The sequence below is a fragment of the Chlorocebus sabaeus genome, chromosome 14 (assembly GCF_047675955.1).
Source record: "Chlorocebus sabaeus isolate Y175 chromosome 14, mChlSab1.0.hap1, whole genome shotgun sequence".
Taxonomy (NCBI): Eukaryota; Metazoa; Chordata; class Mammalia; order Primates; family Cercopithecidae; genus Chlorocebus; species Chlorocebus sabaeus.
Window position 1 is genome coordinate 101688599 of NC_132917.1, and position 23197 is coordinate 101711795.

Genomic DNA, 23197 nt, shown 5'->3' on the forward strand with positions numbered 1-23197 from the left:
GTAGGACACACTGTCTCCGTGACATATTGCAGTGCTCCATGAGAAGCCTTCTAGACCACTCGCTCAGCCCTGCCCCTCAGTGTGAAATGACACATTGTCTAGGACTTGCTGAGTGGTCTGGGTTTTTGTCATGCTCCCTTGTACCCTTGTTGACACTGGTCATCTTTCAGGGCTTCTAGTTACTGCTTTTCCAGGACAGACACTGCTTGACAAGGCAGGCTGACTGGAGTCCAGCGGGCCTGGGTTCAAGTCCTAACTCGGTCGCCGGAGCTCTGTCTGGCTTTGGATAATAATCATGATCATTGCCACACAGTGAGTACCCAGTCATCACCCAGCACTGTGCTAAGCACTTTTGTGTACGTAGATTAGCTCAGGTTCCTCAGCTGTAGATTGGAGATGTCATAGACACCTTGCACTGTGGTTGGGTCAACTAGAAATACGAACTTGGCAGCTGGCATGTGAGAGCCACTGATAACCTGTATATGTTGATTCCTTCATTGGACATGTATTGAATGCCTACTCGATACACTGTGAAATCCTAATGGTGACGTGGAGCGGGTCAGGAACAGTCGAATGTCATCAGTTTCACACGATTCACCTGAGTCAGCAGTTACTGTGCCATGCTCTGGGGAAAAATCCGTGAGCAGGAAGCTCCTCAGTGGCTCACTACAGGTCACTCGGGTGGAGGCCCAGCCACAGAGCCTCGGCAGCAGGGGACACCCTCTCTGGAGACATCCTTCATTGCAGCCTCACTGGACCAGCCTCCTCGCTGTGATCTCACCCCTTTCTGCCTCTGCCACCACTTGTGTGCGGCAGGGCTCTCCGTTCTCTGTGACAGCCTCATGAGCCTGCAGAACTAAAGGGTTTGCCCACTTCCCTTCACAGAACCCACTACTTGCTTGTCACCTGCAAATGGTAGTGCCCCCAGGTACCACCCAGCTCTGTGGCTGCAGGGTAGCTGTCCTTCCATGTCACCTGGAGAGGCAGCCATGAGAACCACAAATCCCCGGCCACCCCCAGACCTGCCAGACCTGAGCCTGCAAGGCACAGGGGGAGTCTGGATTGTTTTAAACTCCCCCAATATTTCCTTTAAAAAATCAGGGAGCAGAGGAGATGGCCAGAGGTATAGGCAGAACAGCCTTCATCTCAGGAATCTGGGAGATCGGCACTGGGAAACTCATAGTACTCTTATCTCTACTTTCGCATATGTTTGAAAATTTCTGCAATAAAAATTCAAACCAGCATCAGTACAAAGAACTCCCCAGCTGAAGTGACAGATCCTTCACTTGGCATTGGGACTCAGGTGCTTTGCAAACTGTAGGTCACAACCTACAAGGGTTGCAAAATCCACTTGGGTCCCAAGCAACAGATGAATAGACTAGATCAGACCAGAGCAGAGTTCCTTCCTCTGGGGTGTTTTGGTTTCCTCCAGCATAGCTATGGATGCAGCACTGGAGACAGATGTGAGCTGCATTCCTGGCCTGCCCTGTGCTAGCTGATGAATTCCAACTGACCCCTCATCCCTCAAAGCCTCTGTTTTCTCACCTGCAAACACAAGGGTCATAATGTCTGTCCTGCTTTCCTCACTGGTTATTTTGGAAATTAGCTACAAAATACACTGAGTAGCACTTTTTAAGTATTCATCGTTACATGTGTGTGAATATGCAGCACACTTTGCAATAGTACATTTACAGGGCAATCTTTTTTGTGCATGATGGAGTCTCACTCTGTTGCCCAGGCTGGAGTGTAGTGGCACGATCTTGGCCCACTGCAACCTCCCTCTCCTGGGTTCAAGCGCAGGGCATTCTTACTAGAAATGATGGAAAGAACAGCAGTGGTAGCCAGCATTCTCTGGGTGCCCACAGTACTGAGCTAAGTCCTCTTATGTGCATCATCTCATTTTATCTTCTCAACATTCCTTTGAAGTGTGTGTCATTATTTTTCCCATTTTACAGGTGAGAAGACTAAAATTCAACAAGGTTGAGTGCATTGTCAGAGATCAGAAAGTTCCAGGAAGTGGCAGAATGAGAACTTCAATACAGACTTCTTTGATCTTAGACTCTATTCTTATCCCCAGACCACAAGAGGCTCTTCATATAAGACCAAACCCAATCTACCTGGCTGACTAGACAGAGAGTTGTATTCTAGCGTGACTAAGGAGTCCACAGGAGTTTTACTTTTGCTGTCGTCATCTTTAATATCACCCTCCAAACCCCTTCTAGTCTTATCCCTGCCTCTCTCCTGCACTGCTTACCTCTAAATCAGGAAGAGATAAAAATGCATGTTTAGGCTCTACCATACGCAGAAATCAGCAAATATAGACATGCCAAAAAAATCTGGGCTAAAAGTTCCTAGAAATAAATCAGTTTGTATGCAGTTTCTTTTCATTCATTCCCCTCCCCATTTGCTTTGGGCCATTAGCATACCTCCCCCACCCCAAAACTTCTCTGCTTGGAAATCTTTGCACAGAGACCTGTGTAGTGAGGCTGGGGCCCACACTCCTCCCTTGTCCTCAGATGGAAAAAGGGGTTTAGAATGTTTGGTGGTACCCAGAAATAGCAAGGATGCAGTACCCCTCCTAACACTTGGGAACACACACACACACACACACACACACACACACACCACACACACACCCCTAAGATTGTATTCTTTTCAAAGTAGTTTTTATAGCAGTAACATGGGAGGCCCTTCCCCTAATCCCACCTGGAGGCCTGGCATGAATTGTTTTCACTCACCCACTATTTTTGATGAGATTAGAAATGTTTAGCTTGAGATCAAAACTCTCATTGTCTCCAGAAAACATGCTTTGTGTTAGGCAAGGCTTTCGATGCTTTAGGGAATTCATGGTGTATTTGGGTTGTTTGATTAAGTATTCCAAACAAGGGCACAGTTCCACTTTCTTCCGTGAATTTCCGTGTAAATCCAGAGAGTATTAATGGAGTGTCTATTGTGTGTTCAGAACTGAGTGCTCTATTCTTTAGGGAAGATGCAAAAATATAGTCCTTCTACTCAAGAAGAAAACAGCTTGATTGAGAGATATTCGTAATCCCTAGATAATGAAGTTCACAGCTTTTTCTGTGTTCCAGTTACAAGCATGTCTTTCTAATTCTGCTGTGAAAGAGTATTGTAGGGTGTGTGTGTGTATGTGTGCACGTGCATGTATGGTCACCCAGGAAGCAGTGTGGGGTAGCAGGAAGTGCACATGGTTAGAATCAGACAGGCCTGGCTTTGATTCTTGCCACTGTTTACTGTCTGTCCTTGGGCAAGTCACTAAATCTCTCTTAGCCTCAGTTTCTTTTTCTGTCAAGTGGGGTGATAATAGTAGCTACTTATTGCAGAAATTAAATGCAGCTGCGTCTAACCCACTGGCACAGTGCAGTATCCAGTGCTGATAGGGAAAGCTAAAATTTGCAAAGCACTCACAGCCTGCCTGGAGCATTTTACATGCAGTCATTCTGCAAGCCTTACAACACCTCCTCATAAACTAGGTTATTCTTAGCCCCATTTTACAGTTGAGAAACCTGAGGCTCAGGGATCGCACAGCCAGTCGGCGGCAGGCAGGGATTCAAATGTGCGCATCTGTTTCTCAAGTCTGGGCTCCTAACAGCGTCTATGACATTCTGTGGAATGTCACTCCTTTTGAAGCCACTCCTTTTGAGTCACCACCTTCCCAAGGGGTAAAGACAGTAAGTTCTGATAGGAATTCTTGCTTTCCAAAGAGAGCAGTTGTCCAACTTTGCAGTATTGCAAAGTTACTCCATTTCTTGACGGAAATGAGCACCTGTTGGCTAAGAAGAAACTGCTTCATATTCACCTCTTCCTTTAATCCAGTGTTAAATGAGTCCATGACCTCCTCTCTCCAGTCAGCGGTGAGGTGGTTTCCGTAGTCCTATACCTTTGGTTGAGAGAGGGAGAGTAGAAGGTGAGTTTATGGCTCTGCTGCCTTTGTTTGTGAGAATCGAGAGTGTCAGGCCAGATTCACTGATTCTTGGGGCTCTTAATAGAGTGGATGCTGGTTCTGAAACATCAGCTGAACAATTTTATGATTCTTTGACTCTAATTCTTAGTCTTAATGTCAATGAAGTGGTTCAGATGAGAGGGAAGAGTTCAAACACAGCAAACAAGAAGCCTGCGCGTGCCGTTTTGCAGAAGCAGATATTTCAGAACGTTTGGTTATTTCTTCTGGTCCCCCAGGGTAGAGGAAAAGGATAGGGTCGTTTAATGACATGGACCAATGAATGGCTGAGACCATCCCATCTGTGTCTGTTAACTAAGTGATGTGGTGAGCAAGTGGATGCTACAGATGAGGATACATAGCATTATCCTGCCCTCAGAGCGCTTTCAGGTGAGTTAGAGATGCATTCATGAAAATAAGCGTAAAGAAGAAAAAGAAAACACTTGCTGCAGAGTCTGTTTTAGGCCAAGACAGGATGGTGATCGAAATTTGTAAGCTCAACCCTTTCAGCCAATTGCTCTTTCAGGGAGAGGAATATGGCAAAGAAGAGAGACTGTTCTCATTTCATTTGTACCATTTCTTTGGACATAAATTCTGTGGGTCTGAAAGCAAAGCTCTGCCCAGAAAGGCTGTAGCCCCTGTGGAGGACTCCAGCCCCGTGCACGCTTGGAGAGTGCCCCTGCATGCAGGCACAGTGCAGTGAGAACCCCGGGCCCTCAGCATTGGACAGTGGGTTGATGCTCCCAGCTGGAGCCTGTCGTGCTAATTTTGCTGTGATTTCCTTTCATAGGCTTTGGATGGGGTTTTACTTACATCATCATAAGCTCCCACACGGGGGAAAAAGAATGGCAGTAACACATCTCTGAGGCTTCCTCTTTGTTTTGTTTGATGGTTAAGGCAGCAGCAGGCATCGCGAGAATGGCATCGCGAGAATGCGGGAGGTAATAGGACATGCGATTCGTGTATATTACCTTGTAATTTCCAGATGAGTGATTCTGTTCTCAAAACAAAGGGGAAAGTAGAACTGTACTTGCAGGCAGAATGCTAATTCTTCCTGTGGCCCAGTAAACGGTGGAATGGAAAAGGGGCCTCCCTCTGCTGGGGGCTTTTGGCTTTTACCCTGCTAGCGTTCTTTGATTGGCTCAGAGGAGTTGTCAGAGAAGCGTGGTGCCTGGCAGGCTTAGAAACTTGGAAATGTCTTTGCTCAAGGAGATCCAGAACCTCTCTGGGGGCATCTGAGGCAAAAGGCAGTTTACTGAAGCCTTTTCAATAATTTCAGTAAATTTTAAATTGAAAAGAGATGATCAGGAATGCACCACTTGAAAATGCTGCCTTTCTTTAGAAAAGGCTAAACGTTTCTTTTTAGAATTTTGGTGACAAGTTCCTAACTATCATGTTCCAATTAAACAGTGCCTGTGTTACTGTTAACTAAGAGTCACTATGAAATTAGGCCAGCTTCCCATTTGGGCCCAGACACTTTCTGCTAACTGTGGTTAAGAGTAAAGCTGTTCTGTTGCTTCTCGGGAGAACAGATAGCCTCAGCTGCTCTCAGTCACCCCCAGACGCTTTGCTAAGTCTCTGCAATAGTTCCCCAAGTTTTCCATGAGATGAGGATAGCATCAGCCTGCCCTGCTGGGGTGACTTTTCTCCCCACACAGCCAGATGACATCTTTTTTTTTGTTTGTTTTTTTCTTTTGAGACAGAGACTCTCACTCTGTTGCCCAGGGTGGAGTGCAATGGTGTGATCTCGGCTCACTGCAACCTCTGCCTCCTGGGTTCAAGTGATTCTCCTGCCATAGCCTCCCAAGTAGCTGGGATTACAGGCACCCGCCACCATGTCTGGCTAATTTTGTGTTTTTAGTAGAGTTGGGATTTCACCATGTTGGCCAGGCTGGTCTTGAACTCCTGACCTCAAGTGATCCACCTGCCTCAGCCTCCCAAAATGTTGGGATTACAGGCGTGAGCCACCATGCCCAGCCTCATGTCTTCTTCTTACACCAAACTTCTTGAGATTCTGAGCCCAGTGATGCCTCCAAACCCCGTGGCCTCAGTGTGCAGGGATGCTCCCTGGGTTCTGAAAGTGAGGAATTGTGCACCTGTCTCCAGGCTCTAAGCCTGGGCACAGGAGGGGGACTGCACTGACCTTAGATGGACCTTGTTTTATACCAATGTTACCCAAAATATATTCTGGAGAATATTAATCCCAGGAAATGCCCCCAAAGTAATCATGGAGTGTATGTTTACTGTTTCTCCCTTGTGGAGAATTTCAGGGCTTCTCAGCGTATTAAAGGTGCTAAGACTGCAATAGCAAATAACCAAAAGTCATACAATCCTGCATTTTAAAAATTATCTTGAAAAGGGCCGGGCGCGGTGGTTCAAGCCTGTAATCCCAGCACTTTGGGAGGCCGAGACGGGCGGATCACGAGGTCAGGAGATCGAGACCATCCTGGCGAACACGGTGAAACCCCGTCTCTACTAAAAATACAAAAAATTAGCCGGGCGAGGTGGCGGGCGCCTGTAGTCCCAGCTACTCGGGAGGCTGAGGCAGGAGAATGGCGTAAACCCGGGAGGCGGAGCTTGCAGTGAGCTGAGATCCGGCCACTGCACTCCAGCCTGGGAGACAGAGCGAGACTCCGTCTCAAAAAAAAAAAAAAAAAAAAAAAAAAAAAAAAAAAAAAAAAAAAAAAAATTATCTTGAGAAATAAAAACATAGCAGCAAGGAAATAACCTCCTCTGGCATGGTCCTCCCCCTTTCTTCGAGTAATTCTTCACGATTTTCCCCAGAAGACCCATTGACCAACACTACCTCAGGCAATAGATATGTCAGCTGTATTCCCATTATAATTTTACATTTTCTTAGACATAAAAAATTCCAAAACAACATTTGAAAAATTCTGAAATGTTTAAAGATGCAAGCAAAGATTATTTATTTATTTATTTATTTATTTATTTATCGAGATGGAGTTTTGTTCTTGTTGTCCAGGCTAGAGTGCAGTGGCGCAATCATGGCTCACTGCAACCTCTGTTGCCCGAGTTCAAGCGATTCTCCTGCCCAGCCACAGAGATCATTTATAATCATAGCACCTGGAGATAGCCACTGTTAATATTATGGCATATTCCCTATCAGCCTTTTTCATACATTTCCATTCAATTTCTTTTTTTTTTTTTTTTTTTGAGACAGAGTCTAGCTCTGCCGCCCAGGCTGTAGTGTGGTGCAGTGGCACAATGTCGGCTCACCGCAACCTCCACCTCCCGGGTTCAAGCCACCCTCCTGCCTCAGCCTTCCGAGTAGCTGGGATTACAGGCATGCACCACCACGCCTGGCTAATTTTTGTATTTTTAGTAGAGATGGGGTTTCACCATGTTGGCCAGGCTGGTCTCAAACTCCTGGCCTCAAGTGATCCACCAGCCTTGGCCTCGCAGAGTGCTGGAATTACAGGCGTGAGCCACAGCGCCCGGCTTCCATTCTGTTTTAATAGGAATGTTCACAGATGCTCTTTGTTAATGTAGATGACCAGCTCTAATGTATTCTTTAGAAAAGTTCACCTTTTACGGACAGCACTGTCTTCACTGAGCATCACATGCTGCAGTTGCCTCTTAAAACTGTGAGCACCTATTTGGTATATTTCAGTTCTACCAGAAATTTGTGTTCCTTCTACAACCTCAGTCTTAGGCACTGTGGAGACTACAAAAGAAGGATAAGGCCTAGTCCTGATATGCCTTCTAGAAAGGTTCAGTTTGCTCAGTTTATAAAACTCGGATTTGGGAAGCCTAGCGCTGCACCCTTTTCAGTTCCTGTCCCATCCTATAATGCAGAGCTAGTGACCCCAGGTAAGATACGCCAGATTTCCCCATCTAGAAGGAACCTGGTATCAGTGAGTCTTTGGTTTAGGCATGAACTATTCTGGGTTCCTGTTGCTATGTAACACACCACCCCAAAGTGTGAGGGATGAAAGCAATGGCATTCATTTTGCTCATGGATCTTTAACTAGGGTAGGGCTTGGCAGGGAGTGCCTGTTTTGTTCCAGGTGGTATCAGCCAGAGTAGCTCAAAGATGGTGGGTAGAACCCTCTGAAGATGCACTCACTCCCACACCTTTGGTTGATGTTGGCTTTCAACCAGCATGTCCACTAGAAGTAGCTTTCCCTATGGAGATATGGCTTCCGCACAACACGTGGTTGCTTTCAAGGGTGAGTGTCATGGGGAAGCTCCATCTCCTCTTAGTCCCTGGCTTTGGAAGTCAAACATTGTCACTGCTGCTGCTATCTATTCATTAGGAGCCAATAGCCAAAGCCAGCCTATATTCAAGGGAAGGAGAATTAGAACCCATCTTTTGATGAGAGAGCTTCCGAGAATTTAAAATGCTGTGTGTCAGAATCACCATATCAATGTCCTCACTATTTTTTAAGAGGAAACTGAGGTCTGTGGGGTTGGGAGTGCCTTGCTTACTCTCTCCTGGCTTAGATGCAGAATGAGGATGAGAACTCACATCTTCTGAAGCCTGTCTAATGCTCATCTCAGCCAATCCAAATTGTCTGGATTCTCCCGTTCCCTCCACCACTCTTAATCTCCGGGTCGGAACTGGGAACGTGAAAATAGGATGCCTCATAGAATGCCTTTAGCTCCTCACCGTAGAGACCCTCCAAGGACAAGAAGTCATTCTTCAGAGAACTGCACATCTGTTTGCGTAGCTACTACTGTACCTCTTATTCAAACACCAGCTCTTTTTGGCAGCAAGGCAGCCTGCTGGTGCTTCCTTCAGCAGTTCTGAACATAGCTTTCCAACTCTATTGGAAAGCATTTAATTTATGAACTTTCACTCCATTTGATCAACTATCTTTGATTCAGAGAGCATCTTCTCTATTCCCCCATCAGGATGTCTCTGTTAACTCAGTTAACAGAACTAGACTTAGTGGAGCCAGTTTAAAAGATGGCACCCTTGGGAAGAGGCACCAGGAAAAGCATCCCAGTAGCAGGGAAGCCTGATAGATGTTATGGATAGTTTCCCAATGGATGCTAGAGATGCATAAGCTGAAGATATTGCCAGCCAGAGCAGTCCACACTTGAAATGGATTAAAAGGAAGAGCCTGCTAGGAATGGTAGTTTTTTTCCCCCTCTTTTCTCTTTTTACTGCTTTTTATCCTCATTCCTGATCCAGCTCAAAGATGAGGAATTCCAATTCAATGGTTTTTAATTTTTTCCCAAGGGAAACGTAGGACTTTTGGTGATGTATAAAATGCACCTGGACCACTATGCATGTTCTTGTGAGTTTAAGGAAGAGAGAGGGCCAAGGACACAAACTTGGGGGTGCACGTTGACATTCACCTGCATGCTCAAACTATTCTTGGCACAGGGCCTCGCCCAGCAGGATGGGAAATGAGCATCTTCCTTCCTCCCCTGTGCCACAGGCCCCTCAGAAGGACCTGATCCCCATCCCAGCCACAGTCATGCCTCTTGGGCAGCTGGGTGTGAAGTCTAGTCTTGCACACTTAGTGTGCACACCTGTGTCATCTCTTCACCAAGAAGGAGGGGAGAGAAGTGTTGAGTGTGGTGTATATAATATGCATCTGTCTTACGAAATCCTCTCAGAGAAGGGCCTCCAAGGTTCCACCTGTGGGAGAAACCCGAGGGGTGTGGGTGTGGGTGTGGGTGTGGGTGTGTGCGTGGCGCTTTGCCTTGGAACCATGGCCCTCTCCTGCCTTGCACTATGTGGTGACTCTCCTTCCTTCAGCCCTCCTGAAATACCATAGACACAGCCCCTTTGTAAGAGCGTGGGGCTACTGTGCTAGGACTCACTTGGATCCTGAGCTGCAAGTACAACCCTCCTCCGGAATTCCAGAGTTCTAGAGAGCTACGCCTGAGGCGCACATCTCCTCTCAGAGGGTAGGGAAGCATAGGACAGTAGTTTTATTGGGTTAGTAAAACTCCGTGTTGATGTGCAATGGCGGATTCCTTTTGATGCTTTTTTAATGTTAGCTCATTCCAGAGTGATACACTAATACCAAGGGAAGAAGGGCCTGCCCAGTTCATCTGTCATTCTCTTTGTTCTGCAAGAACTACCCAGAAATATGTTTCTTCAAGAGTCTCTTATAATTACAGTCCAGCTCACCCCATATGCTTTTCTGCAAAAGGATCTTATTAACAGCCCCTGCCACCAGGCTTTTATATTCTGTGTTCCCACCCTTTGATTCCTATGGGTCTTTTACAAACTCTCTAAAAAATATATGAAAAGATATATGAGAGTTTCGGATCTTGGTAAGATGGAGTTAGCCTACTCCGTCCTGTCCATTACAATGAATGCAGCTGTAAAGCCTGAGCAGAATTCATGAAACAGCTATTTGAGGACCCTGAAGAGTAAATAGCAGGATGCAGATTGGGGAAGCACTACCAAACCAGCCGCGAGTTCACCATTTTTTCCCCTGTAATATCTCCTAGCATAGACTCAATGCCCCACACCCAGAAGTGGGCCTCTGCTGACAGAGAGAGGACCAGGAGCTCTAGTACTGGCTTAAGGAGCAGGAACAAGGTCTCCTAATGCTCAGATTGTGCAAGGTTAAATCTGTCCTTTTTTGTTTTTTCTCTATTTCCTTGCATCCTGGAAGCAGTCCTCCAACAGCAGCACAGCAGGAGCAGCAATGACAATCAGAATCCACATGAAAACTTTTATGCAGAGGGCGGGGAACCTCTCTCCAGACAGAGCAGCTATACTTCCAAGAGGGTGGGATGAAACCCTGCTGCTTTCTTCCCCCTTGCTGTCTATCTTCCTACTGCTTGGCCCCAGATGAAAGCGCAGATGTAGGTAGTATGAGGCAGGGCAGGATAAATAGAGCCAGCTTTCTGGCCAATGGAACGGAAAGGGAGCCTGGGAACCAGAAGGTACTGGGTAGATTTCAGAGAGGGAGGTGCTCAGGAAAGTGACTCTGTAAAGCTGGTTGTGAGTTTCTGCGCTGACCCCTGAGCTGAATCTGCGTGGATCTGATCTTGAGCAGCATACCGTAGACCCTCAGGTCTGAACTTCAGAATAGACCACCACCCAAGGTCTAAGACTGGCCATGTGGAACATATTTTAGTAGCACTATGGATTTCTCATCAGAAACCAGGGAAGCCTTCTGATAGGAGTACAATATTTTTTAAATGTTGAAAGAAAAGAGCTATTAACCCAGAATTCTATATGCAGTGAAAATATCCTTCAGGAATGAAGGTAAAATGAAGATATTCTCAAATGATTGAAAACTTCCTGTCAAGAGACCTGCGGTGAGAGAGTTACTAGAGTTTTTTTCAGCAGAAAGGAAATGACACTAAATAGAAACTTGGAATAGGAAGAATAAAGGAAGAATAACAGAAATGGTAAATATTTGACAAAAACAGCATAATCTGATAGGGTATTCAGTGTATGTATAGACAGCACATAAGACAATTGCTGCATAAAAAAGGGGGGAAGGTAGAAGGGGCTGTATAGAGAAAAGTTTCTAGATTCCATTTGAAATGATAAAATATTCTACGTGGACTCTGAAAAGACAAGTTTATATATTAACAATCCCTAAAATTATTACTAAAAGTCATACAAAGAAATATAGAGGGCAAAGAAATAGATAGATTAAAATGGAATACTAAAACATGTTTAAATAATCCAAAAGAAATCAGGAAACGGGAAATAACCCAAACAAAGAATGAACAAACAGAAAACATGTTAAAACAGAAGATATAAATCCAAGCATATCAGTGATTACATTAAATACAAATTATCTAAATATGCCAACTAAAAAAACAGATTTTGTTGCAATGATTTTTTTTTCAATAACCTAAATACCTAAATATATGCTGTCTGCAAGACAGTCAACTCAAATATGATGATATAGATAGAGGGTAAAAGTAAAACTATGGAAAATGATATACTACACAAACACTAATTAAAGAAAGCCAGAATGGTTCTATTAATATTAAATGAAATAGATTTCAGAGCAATGAAATTTACTAGGAATAAACAGTGACATTACATAATGACAAAGGATCAGTTCACCAAGAACAGATAACAATTCTAATATGTATACACCTAAAAACAAAGCTTCAAAGTACATGAAACACAACCTGAAGAAGTTAGATGACTCTTTAATATGCTCCTCTTAGGAATAGAACTAGTAGAGTAAACTTCAGCAAGGATATAGAAGAATTGAAAAATACCATCAGCCAACAGAATCTGATTAGTATTTGTGCAACATTCCACTCAACAATAGCAGAATACACATATTTTCAAGTACATATTGAACATTTACCAAGGTAGACCAAACCCTGCTTCACAAAACAAATGTAAATAAATTCAGATGAAAAAGTAGAAACAGAAAGATAGCAGGAAAAATATCTCCACATCTTGGAAATTACACAACGAACTTTGTAGTAATCCATGGGTCAAAGAGAAAGTCTCAACGATATTAGAAAATATTTTAGTTGAATAGAAATGAACATATAACATTTCAAAATTAGTGGGTTGCTGCTAAAGCAATGCTTAGAGGGAAACTTGCAACATTAAATGCTCATATTAGAAAAAAAGGAAAGGTCTCAAATCAACAATAACACCTTAAGAAACTAGAAACAGAAAAGCAAAATAAACTCACAGCAAGAAAGATGGAAATTAGATATAAACACAGAAAGTAATAAAATTAAAAACAGAAAAACAATACAGAAAAATCAACTAAACTAAAAGGTGGCTTTTTAAAAGATTGGCCGGGCACAGTGGCTCATGCCTGTAATCCCAGCAGTTTGGGAGGCCGAGGTGGGGGGATCACTTGAGGTCAGGAGTTCAAGACCAGCCTGACCACCATGGTGAAACCCTGTCTCTACCAAAAATACAAAAATTAGGCAGGCATGGTGGCAGGTGCCTGTAATTCCAACTACTTGATAGGCTGAGGCAGGAGAATCGCTTGAACCTGGGAAGTGGAGGTTGCAGTGAGCCGAGATCGTGCCATTGCACTTCATCCTGGGTGACAAGAGCGAAACTCCATCTAAAAATAATAATAATAATAATATAAAGTCAATAAAACTGATAAGTCTGTCAAAGGACTGAAAAAGGCACAATTTATTAACAGCAGAAATAAGAAGGGGTATCATTAGATATTCTGAGAAATTCAAAGGGCCCTAAGGAAATACTGTGAACAATTAGATCCACATAAAATCCAACCACTTAGATGAGACGGGCCAATTCCTTAAAAACCACAACTACCAAACTCACAAAAGATGAAAGAGAAAACCTAGAGTCCTATAACTAAGAAATTGAATTTGTATTTGAAAACCTGAACAGGAAATCTCCAGACCCAGATGATTTCACTGGTGAATTCTGCCAAACATTAAAAGAAGAAATGTCACCAGTTCTGTTCACAGTCTTCCAGAAAGTTGAAGATGAGGAAGTACTTTCCAATTTATTTTATGATACCAGCATTACCCAAAGACAGTATGAGAAAGGAAATCTGCAGAACAGCATTTTTCCTAAGTGTAGATACAAAATTTCTCAACAAAACATTAGCAAATTATATCCAACTATATATATTTTTTTAATTACAATCAAGTAGAACTTATCTAGGGAATGCAAGGCTTTTCAGAATTCAAAAATCAATGTAATCCACTATGTTATGAAGTTATGAAAGAAAAACCACATGATTATATCAATTGATGTGGAAAAAGACTTTGGCAAAATGCAACATCTATTCATGAAATAAAAATCAATACTTAAAATAGATTATAAATCTAAATGTAAAATACATACAACTATAAAATCATAAGAAACAAAGATAGGAGACAGTCTTTGTAGTCTATAAGGTTAGACAAAGAGTTCCTAGACCTAACACCAAAAGTACAACTCATAAGAGAAAAAATTGTTAACCTGGACCTCATCAAAATTAAAAACTCACTCTGTAAGTTACTATTAAGAGAATGAAAAAGCAAGCAATAGTCGGGTAGAAAATACTGACAGATCACATATCTGACAAAAGACTTGTGTCCAGAAAATACAAACAACCCTCAAAACTCAATAGTAAGGAAGTAGACAACTCAATTTTAAAATGGGCAAAAGATATGAACAGATGCTTCCTCAAAGAGGGTCTACAGATGTCAAAAAAAGTGAAAAGGTGTCCACTGCCATTAGCTGTTAGAGACATGCAAATTAAGCCGCTAATAATGTACCACCTCAACTTTCTTAGATTAGCTAAAATATAAAGTACTGAGTATTAATTCCCTTTAAGGTTGTAGAACACTGGATCCTTCATACATTGCTGGTAGAGAGGTAGAATGGCATGGCCACTCTGGAAAACAGTTTGGTAGTTCCTTATAAACGTATAGTTTCCATATGACCTAGATGTTCTAGTCCTGGGTTCTTTACTTCAGAAAAATACAAACACATTCACTGAAAAACCTGTACACCAATGGGCATAGCAGCTCTATTCATAATTACCCAAACTGGAAACAATCCAAATTTCAATGGGTGAATGCATAAACTAGCTGTGGAACACCCACACAGTAGAAAACTACTCACCAACGAGAAGGCACACGGTATTGACAGACCCAAGTTGGGTAAATCTGAAAGGCATTATGCTGGGTAGAAGCAGCCAGGCTCAGAAGGTTACATGCTCTAGGATTATACTTTTATGACATTCTCGAAAAGAGAGCATAGGGATGGAGAACAGAGGAGAGCTGGCCAGGGTTTTGGGGGAGTGGAGGGCATGGGAGAGTGTTGTAGAGAGCTGTCTCGTGTCTTGATAGTGATGACTGTTCCACACATTTATGCATGTGCTAAAACGCATAGAACCGTGCCCCTGAAGAAAAAGGCTCACTGTGTGTGAATTTTAAGGAAAAACAAAAAACAAACGTTTTAAAGCATCCAGCATCAGCGTCACTTTTTCGAGACTAATGAAATTTGACTGAACCTCACTTGGCTCTTTCCCCGCATCCCCCGCGGCGGTCGCCGGGGAGCAGCAGTGCAGTGCTGTGCTTTGGGGTGGAGGAACCTCCTGGACCCTTCCTGTCTCTACTAACTTCCCATTAAGTTGGGTTCCTCATCCTCTTCTGAGGACTCATTTCATTTCCTTTCCCTGTCCCCACTCATCCAAAAGCTCAGACCAGGTTTGCTTGGTCTGCCATTCACGGCTGTGCCATCAGCCTCCCCCTGCCTCCCCACCCTATCCTTTCCTTCTCCAATTGAGCCCGACTCTGCTGCCAAACTTGACCACTCGGCTTTCCCCTGGGCTGTCCTCTCCACTCCTGACCATGCACCCCTCGAAGCTATCTCATATGCTTGCCTCTGGGGACTCTGTGGCTGGGCTCCCTCCTTGGTGAACACCCTTGACAATTCGTTGGAACTTCTCACCGGGCGGTAGTGTATTGCACCCCCTGTACCAGCTTCTGAGGAGTGAGTTCAGTCTCTTCCTGTAGACACTGAGCTGCTTTTAGCTGAGGGCCAAGACCTTTTTACTGGTGTCTCCTCCATATTGCTTGATGGAGCGTCTTGTGCACAGAAGGTGCAAATCAGAGAATATAGAACAAAGGATATTCTTCCTGTCTCTCATTGCCCTGGTCCAGAGAACCCTTAAGTCAGAAGTGGAAGAGGCCCTGTCAAAGGGGGAGGGAGTGGGGAGATGTTAGTCAAAGGGTAAAAAGCTTCGGTCAGACAGGAGGAATCAGGTTTTGAAGTCTGTTGCACAGCAGGGTGACTAGAGTTAATAACGACATACAGTGTTGTATGTTTCAAAATTGCAAGGAGAGTAAATGTCAGATATCTCACCACAAATAAGTGAAGTGACAGGTATGGTAATTAGCTTAATTCAATCATTCCATGTTGTGTATATATACATCTAAACATCGCATTGTACCCCATAAACATGTACCGTTATTACGGGTCCTGGAAGGTAACCTGTCCCCCACTTCCCTGGAGGTCTGTCTGTACTGCATTTAATAAATGGATGTTTGAGTTCCACCCATGGGTGCCCTTCTGCCTCAATCCCCTGCTATGTGTATCCAGATAGGCTAGTTGTGCTGTGTGGCACACAATCCCCAAATCTCATTAAAGCCGATATGCTCATCACACAGCTGCTGGGCCCTTGCTGTAAAGTGTCCTCACCCAAGGACCCAGGCTGAGAGAGGCTTCACTTCCCATCGCCAAGGGAGGTGAATGGAAAAAGGAATGAGGCAGATTTTGCACTGACTCTTCATGCTTCTCCCTGGGAACCGACACATGGCACTTGTGCCTACATGTTCTTGGCCGAGCGAAGGGGCAGGGAAGCGCAATCCTACTGTGTCTAGAAGAAAACTGGAAATATTTGGTGAACAGAAATCCTAACACCACAGGTGACCACCGCAGTGGGAAAGGCCGCTCCTCCTAGGAGCGGAAGTGAGGGTCACAGTCTTCCCTTGATTTCCTGCCGTATCCTTCCCCAAGAGGGAACGCAAACACCAGCCTCCTGTTAGTGTGTGGCACTGTTTCTCTTCATGGTGTGCTTAGTTTTTGTGCTATAAACTCAAGCAGCCAGAATTAGTCACTCTCAGTTCTGCGTTCCCAGAACACTGGGTCCATAGGTCCATAACAGGTCATGCCACAGTGATTTGGAGGGAGCTGTAGGAAGTGGCAGGAGGGTGCACAGCCTCACAGTGTGGGCCCTGGGCAGCCTGTGCCACCACTTCCCAGACCTATGATGTTGGTGAGTTACACGGCCTCTCAGTGCCGCGCTCCTTCCCCTTGGAATGGAAATGCAATAGTACCTGCCTTAAAGGGTTGCCATGAGGATTGAAGGAATGAATGGATGTAAAGCTCTTAACATGGTGCCCGTTACATACATAGTAAGTGCCCAGCAAATGTTACCTGTGTAACCCGACCCAAACTCCCAAGATGCCCGATGATGGACGCTTCAAAACAGATAACCTAAGGCCCTGCATTCAAAAGTCAATATCCATGTATATTTAAAACACACACATACCTTCCCTTCCTCCCTCCCTTGGTCTCTCTCTCGCTCTCTCTTATTCTTTCTCTTATTCTCTCTCTCTCTCTCTCATTGTCTCTTTCTCTCTCTCTCTTATTCTCTCTCTCTCTCTCTCTCTCGTCTTTTATTATTTCTCTCTCTCTCTTAAGAAGAAGATAACAAACAACCCAATTGGAAAATAGGCAGAAGGTTTGAACAAACGCTTCACAAAATAAGATACATAAATGGCCATTAAGCATGTAAAAAGATGTCTAACATCACTCGTCACCAGAAAAATGCAGATCCAAGCCATAACATTTCAATGGCTAAAGCCTGTAATCCCAGCACTGTGGGAGGCCGAGGCGGGCGGATCACAAGGTCAGGAGATCGAGACCATCCTGGCTAACACGGTGAAACCCCGTCTCTACTAAAAAATACAAAAAACTAGCTGGGCGAGGTGGCGGGCGCCTGTAGTCCCAGCTACTCGGGAGGCTGAGGCAGGAGAATGACGGGAACCCGGGAGGCAGAGCTTGCAGTGAGCTGAGATCCGGCCACTGCACTCCAGCCTGGGCGACAGAGCGAGACTCCGTCTCAAAAAAAAACAAAAAACAAAAAACAAAAAACCGCTCATAACACCAAGTGTTGACAGGGATTGCAGCAACCGGGACTTTCATACATTGCTGGTGGAAAAGCAAAGACAGTGTAGCCAGCTTTGTGCAGCCTTGTCTTATCAGGTTAAACATACGCTTACCAGATGACCCAGCAATTCCATGCCTCTGTATTCACCCAAGAGAAATGAATGCCTCTATCTATACAAAGATCTGTACCTGAGTATTCAGAATGGTATTATTCTTACTACCTCCAAACTGGAAATGAACCAGATGTTGTGGCATATTCATACACAGGAATACTAGTCACCAGGAAAAAGGAATGGGATGTTAATATGTGTAGCAACACGATGCATCTCAAAAACGTCATGCTAAATCAAAGTAAAAGACTGTATACTCTGATTCCAGGGCTGTTAAATTCTAGACCAGGTGAAACTACCCGCAGATCAGTGGTTGCCTGTGGCTGTGGCTGGGGGTGGGCGGGTCAATCACAAAGACACAGGAGAAACCTCTTTAGGAAGAGGGAACTGTTGTTTATCTTGATTTTGTTGGTAGTTACCCAATTAATACGCCAAACTATGCACTTAAAATGGATGAATTTTATGGAATTTAAAAAATGCCTTAAAACCCCAAAGCCTGGCCAGGCATGGTGCCTCATGCCTGTAATCCCAGCACATTTGGAGACCGAGGCTGGTGGATCACCTGAGGTCAGGAGTTTGAGACCAGCCTGGTCAACATGGTGAAACCCCATCTCTCCTAAAAAATACAAAAATTAGCCGGGTGTAGTGGCACGTGCCTGTAATCCCAGCTACTCGGGAGGTTGAGGCAGGAGAATCACTTGAACTGGGAGGCAGAGGTTGTAGTGAGCTGAGATCGGACACTACACTCCAGCCTGGGCAACAAGAGTGAGACTTTCTCTCAAAAACAAAAAACCAAAGCCTGGTTGTTGGGGTGTCTTTCAAAACCTTCATCCCAGTGTCTGTGTGTGGTGGTCTCGGGGCCTGCTGAGAGGACCCTCTTTTTGGGAATAAGGTCATTCCAGGCTCATTTTCTTTCTCTTGCCTGAGAGCAGCGGAACCAGCTGACAGCGACCAGTTTCCAGTGGGCACCACAGTGTGTCCCAGCCGGAGGTGGGTGGAAACAAGCTTGTGTCTCTGTCACTAACGATAGGAGCCTTCGTCAGAGTTGCTGCCAGGCCGTGTTGGTCGTCATTACACCCGTTGAAGAAGAGAACAGAGCAGTAATGAGCTGGGTGTTATCGGCTCACAAATAATTTATAATGGGCAAACTAGGACAGGAATAGAGCTTTTTTTGGCTAAGGAGGTTGCATGTCACTCTTTAAAATCTAGGGCAAAAAATTATTTATAATGCATAGACACTCACTTGGAAAGTTAAAGGGTTCCTTTCTTCTCTCCCGTGTGTTTGAACATGGTCTTTTAGCCTGGACTAGCAACAAGACGCCGCAACATCTTGCCGCCACGCCTGCAGTTAGTGTGTGATGTGAGACAGCGCAGGTAAAGAGAATGGCTCGGCGAGGGACAGGGCCTTTGTAGAAGTCCCTTAATCCAGAATCCAAGAACAGACAGGGAGGAGGGGAGAGGCAGGAAAAGACCCCTAGGTAAAGGGTGGTGACCGCGCACATTAGCTAAGCTTTGAAGAATTGCCCACATGTTATCAGGAAACAGCCTAAACTGAGATGGGACAGGTAAAAGATGGGTTGTGAACGTGTGTGTTGAAATAAAGGCAGGTTGTGTGCAATTAGGCAGGGGCAAACTGAGTGGTTAGGGTCCCCGTGGTGTCTAGGGAAAGGGTTTTGGAAATATGTCCCTTTATGTCCAAAGACTGTCCTGGGAAGCAGAGTCTTTATTGATACTGTTACCTATAGATACTTATACCTGCTCCAAGGGAGGTGGATCCGAATCCAGCAGCACACTCTGTCCTGACCACACATTGGCCAGGAGCCTCCCGGTGAAGGAGTTGCTCCCCTGGGAACCATGATCCCGGGCCCCAGGTACCTGGAAAAGCAGCAGTGTTTTATGGGCCTGGCCTCTGGGGCCCCTGTTCTCTCTCTGAGAGCGGACTTCTGGAACAAGTCTGTCTTCAGTGAACTGGGGAGGAGTGAACCAGCTTTCTCAGCGCTGCATCACCTTCAAATGCGTGGATTGTTGATGAAGGGCCTATGGCATGTCATTGAAGATGGAGGCCCCTCAAGTAGCGCTGCTTCTGGACTTCTCCGGAGAGCTTTCTGCATCACGTGTTCCTTGCTGGTTGTTAATTAGAGCATCCCTGACAGCCATGACTCCCTACTCAAGTTCCTGAGGATCTCAGGGTCCTCAGAGGTGCTTGGGTGGCTTGGGGGAGGCCCCTCCCCTCAAACGAAGCAGCTTCACTTTGATCTCTCCTATAGGTGTGCAGCACAGGATGTCACTTATTTAAAATAGACTTTATTTTTTGGAGCATTTTTAGGCTCACAGACCAATTGAGTGAAAGACACAGAGAGTTCCCATGTCCCCCTGGACCCTCCCTAGACACACTCAGCCTCCCCCATTATCAGCGTCCCCCACCAGAGTGGTGCCTTAGTTATAGCTGATAAGCTTACACTGACACGTTGTTACCACCCAGAGTTAACATCAAGGTGCACTCTTGTGTTGTACATTCTCCCAAGTCTAGACAAATGTGTAATGACACATATCCACCAGTACGGTGTCATACAGAGTGGATTCACTGCCCTAAAACTCCTCTCTTCCTCCCTCTCTAACCCCTAGCAACCACTGAGCTTTATGCTGTCTCTGTAGTTTTGCGTTTTCCAGAATGTCATATACTTGCTATCATACAGTGTGTAGCTTTTTCAGACCGGCTTCTCCAACTTAGTAATATGCATTTAACTTTCCTCCATGTCATTTTAAAAAGGGTTCATCTCCTCTTAGCAGCTTGACAGCCATGGGCAGTACCTGTCATGTGTCCGCCCTGGGTCTGCACAGCCCTGGCTGTTGTGGGCAGGGTGCATCTTGCCTCCCTGAACAAGGCGATGAGCTCTTTGGAGCAGGGGCCAGGACATATGTGCTGGTGGCACATGGGACACCTGGCCACCCCTTGGGCCCTGGAACCGGGCTGGGTGTTCTGGATTGAAGGGGACACGGTTTGAGTCTTAGGAAGGGCTCTCTGAGCGCAGCCATCTTAGTCAGCGGTGTGTCCTTTGCTCTCTGAAAGCGAAAGCTCTATGAAGTCCGAGTGAGCGGCATCCGGCCTCAGAGCTAATCTGTGTAAGATTTTGTGTCTGAGTCAGAACTGACTGATTATTAATGCCGTCTGTCTTTGTGGCCAAGAGTCTAGCAAAACATTTTCTATCCTCCTGCCTCGGAAATGTGGCCAGCGTGACCTTCCTGAAAGAGTTTTTTGATAAGATAGATGATCACAATAGAATGTGCTCTAATAGAAAGTGCTTCTGTTTCATCGCAAAGCCTTTGTGACGTGGAATGTTCCAGTAACCTGCTCGTTTTGTGTTTACAGAGCTTCTCGAAACAAGTCTGAGAAGAAGCGTCGGGACCAGTTCAATGTTCTCATCAAAGAGCTCAGTTCCATGCTGCCTGGTAACACGCGGAAAATGGACAAAACCACCGTGTTGGAAAAGGTCATCGGATTTTTGCAGAAACACAATGGTAAAGGTCACCCTTCTCTCTGTTTTTCTTCCTCACTGCCCTGTCCATGTGGTGATGACTTCACCAATCTGAGCTGCCTGGTTGGTTTTGTCTCCCCAGCCAGGCCCAGCCTTACCAGTTGAGGGCTTCCCATTTCAAAGAAACTCCACCCTCTATCAGCCCATCTCTGGCTAGGTGGGGAGAGGGCACACACCTCCCAATTGCATTATAAGCCAGACGAGAGAATCCAAAACAACCTCACAGGCAGCACCCAGCCGAAGCAGTGTGGCATTCACAGTGACAACATCTTGATCAAAACTCCCTGGCATAAGTGTCTTTTATTCAATGCTGAACAGACGCAGTGGCTGAGTACTCACTTCCTGTGGGCTCAGACCGTGTGGGTCTTTTTGTCCCTCTCTGCCACTGCCCTCGAACTCTTTGGTCTTTGGAGCTACATCATGAAAAAATACAGTGAAAAGAATGTATTTTCTTAATGTCACATTCATTGTGTTTTTATTGAGATATGATTTCCATCCCATAAAATTCACCATTTTAAAGTGTAGAGTGCAGGCGTCTTTAGCATATTCACAAGGTGATGTAACCGTCACCACTATCTAATTTCATCACGCCGAAAAAGAAACCCTGTATCCATTAGCGATCATTTCCCGTTCTTCCCCCTCCCTCCAGATCCTGCCAACCACTAATCTATTTTCTGTCTCTATCAATTCCCCTATTCTAGGCATTTTATACAAATAGAATCATACGGTATGTGGTCTTTTGTATCTGGCTTCTTTCACTTAGCATCTGTGTTTTAGCGCGCAGGAGTACTTCATTCCATTTTATGGACCAACAGTATTCCGTTGTATGGATATATTAATACCATATTTTGATTAACCATTCATCAGTTGATGGATATTTGGGTTGTTTACAATTTTTGGAAATTATGAATGATGCTGCTGTGAACATTCATGTACAAATCTGTAAGTTGATACATATTTTCACTTCTCTTGTTTGTATTCCTAGGAGGGGAATTGCTGCATTAAATGGTAGTGTTTAACTTTTTGAGGAACTGCCAAACTGTTTTCCAAGGTGGCTTGTACCAATTTACATTCCCAGCAGCAATGTATGAGGGTTCTAATTTCTCCACATCCTTGCCAACACTTGTTACTGTCTTTTTTTATTATAACTATTATTAATACCATCTCCCTAGTGGGTATGAAGTGATATCTTATATGACTTTGATTTGAATTTCCCAATGATTAATGATGTTTTCCTTTTCATGATCTTTTCATGTGTTTATTGGCCATTTGTATATCTTCTTTGGAGAAATGTCCAAATCCATGGCCCGTTTTTAAATCATTGATTTTTCTTTTTATGCTTGAATGGTAAGAGTTCTCCATGTATTCTGGGTACTAGACCCCTATCTGGTATAGAATTTGAAAGTATCTTGCCCCATTCTGTGGATTGTCTTTTTACTTTTCAAGTGATACTCTTTGACACACGAAGGTTTTAAATTTTAATTGTTAATGTCCAATTTATTGTTCTCTTTTGATTGCTTGTGCTTGAGGCATCCTATCTAAGAAACCATTGCCTAATCTAAGGTAACAAGGATTTATATCTATGTTTTCTTCCAAGAGGTTTATAATTTTAAACTAGGTTAAGCATAGATATTTGATCCATTTTGTGTTTGTTTTTGTAGATGTCGTAAGGTAGGCTGTGAAAATTCATCCTTTTGCATGTGGATTTCCAGTTATCCTGGCACTCCATTCTTTTTTTTTTTTTTTTTTTTTTTTTTGAGACGGAGTCTGGCTCTGTCGCCCGGGCTGGAGTGCAGTGGCCGGATCTCAGCTCACTGCAAGCTCCGCCTCCCGGGTTCACGCCATTCTCCTGCCTCAGCCTCCCGAGTAGCTTGGACTACAGGCGCCCGCCACCTCGCCCGGCTAGTTTTTTGTATTTTTTTAGTAGAGACGGGGTTTCACCGGGTTAGCCAGGATGGTCTCGATCTCCTGACCTCGTGATCCACCCGTCTCGGCCTCCCAAAGTGCTGGGATTACA

General features: G+C 44.6%; 1 protein-coding gene across 6 annotated transcripts in view; it reads left to right on the forward strand.

Moving 5' to 3' along the window:
- Positions 1-23197, forward strand: part of NPAS2 (neuronal PAS domain protein 2) — a 176274-nt gene that overhangs the window by 82789 nt on the left and 70288 nt on the right. For 5 of the 6 annotated variants that reach the window (XM_008008192.3, XM_073023246.1, XM_073023247.1 and 2 more), the window contains exon 3: positions 21015-21163. In XM_008008192.3, the coding sequence (XP_008006383.1) occupies positions 21015-21163 (149 nt within the window). Of the gene's footprint in view, positions 1-20680; positions 20768-21014; positions 21164-23197 lie in introns of those variants that run through there. The other variant, XM_038004221.2, reaches the window with a different exon arrangement.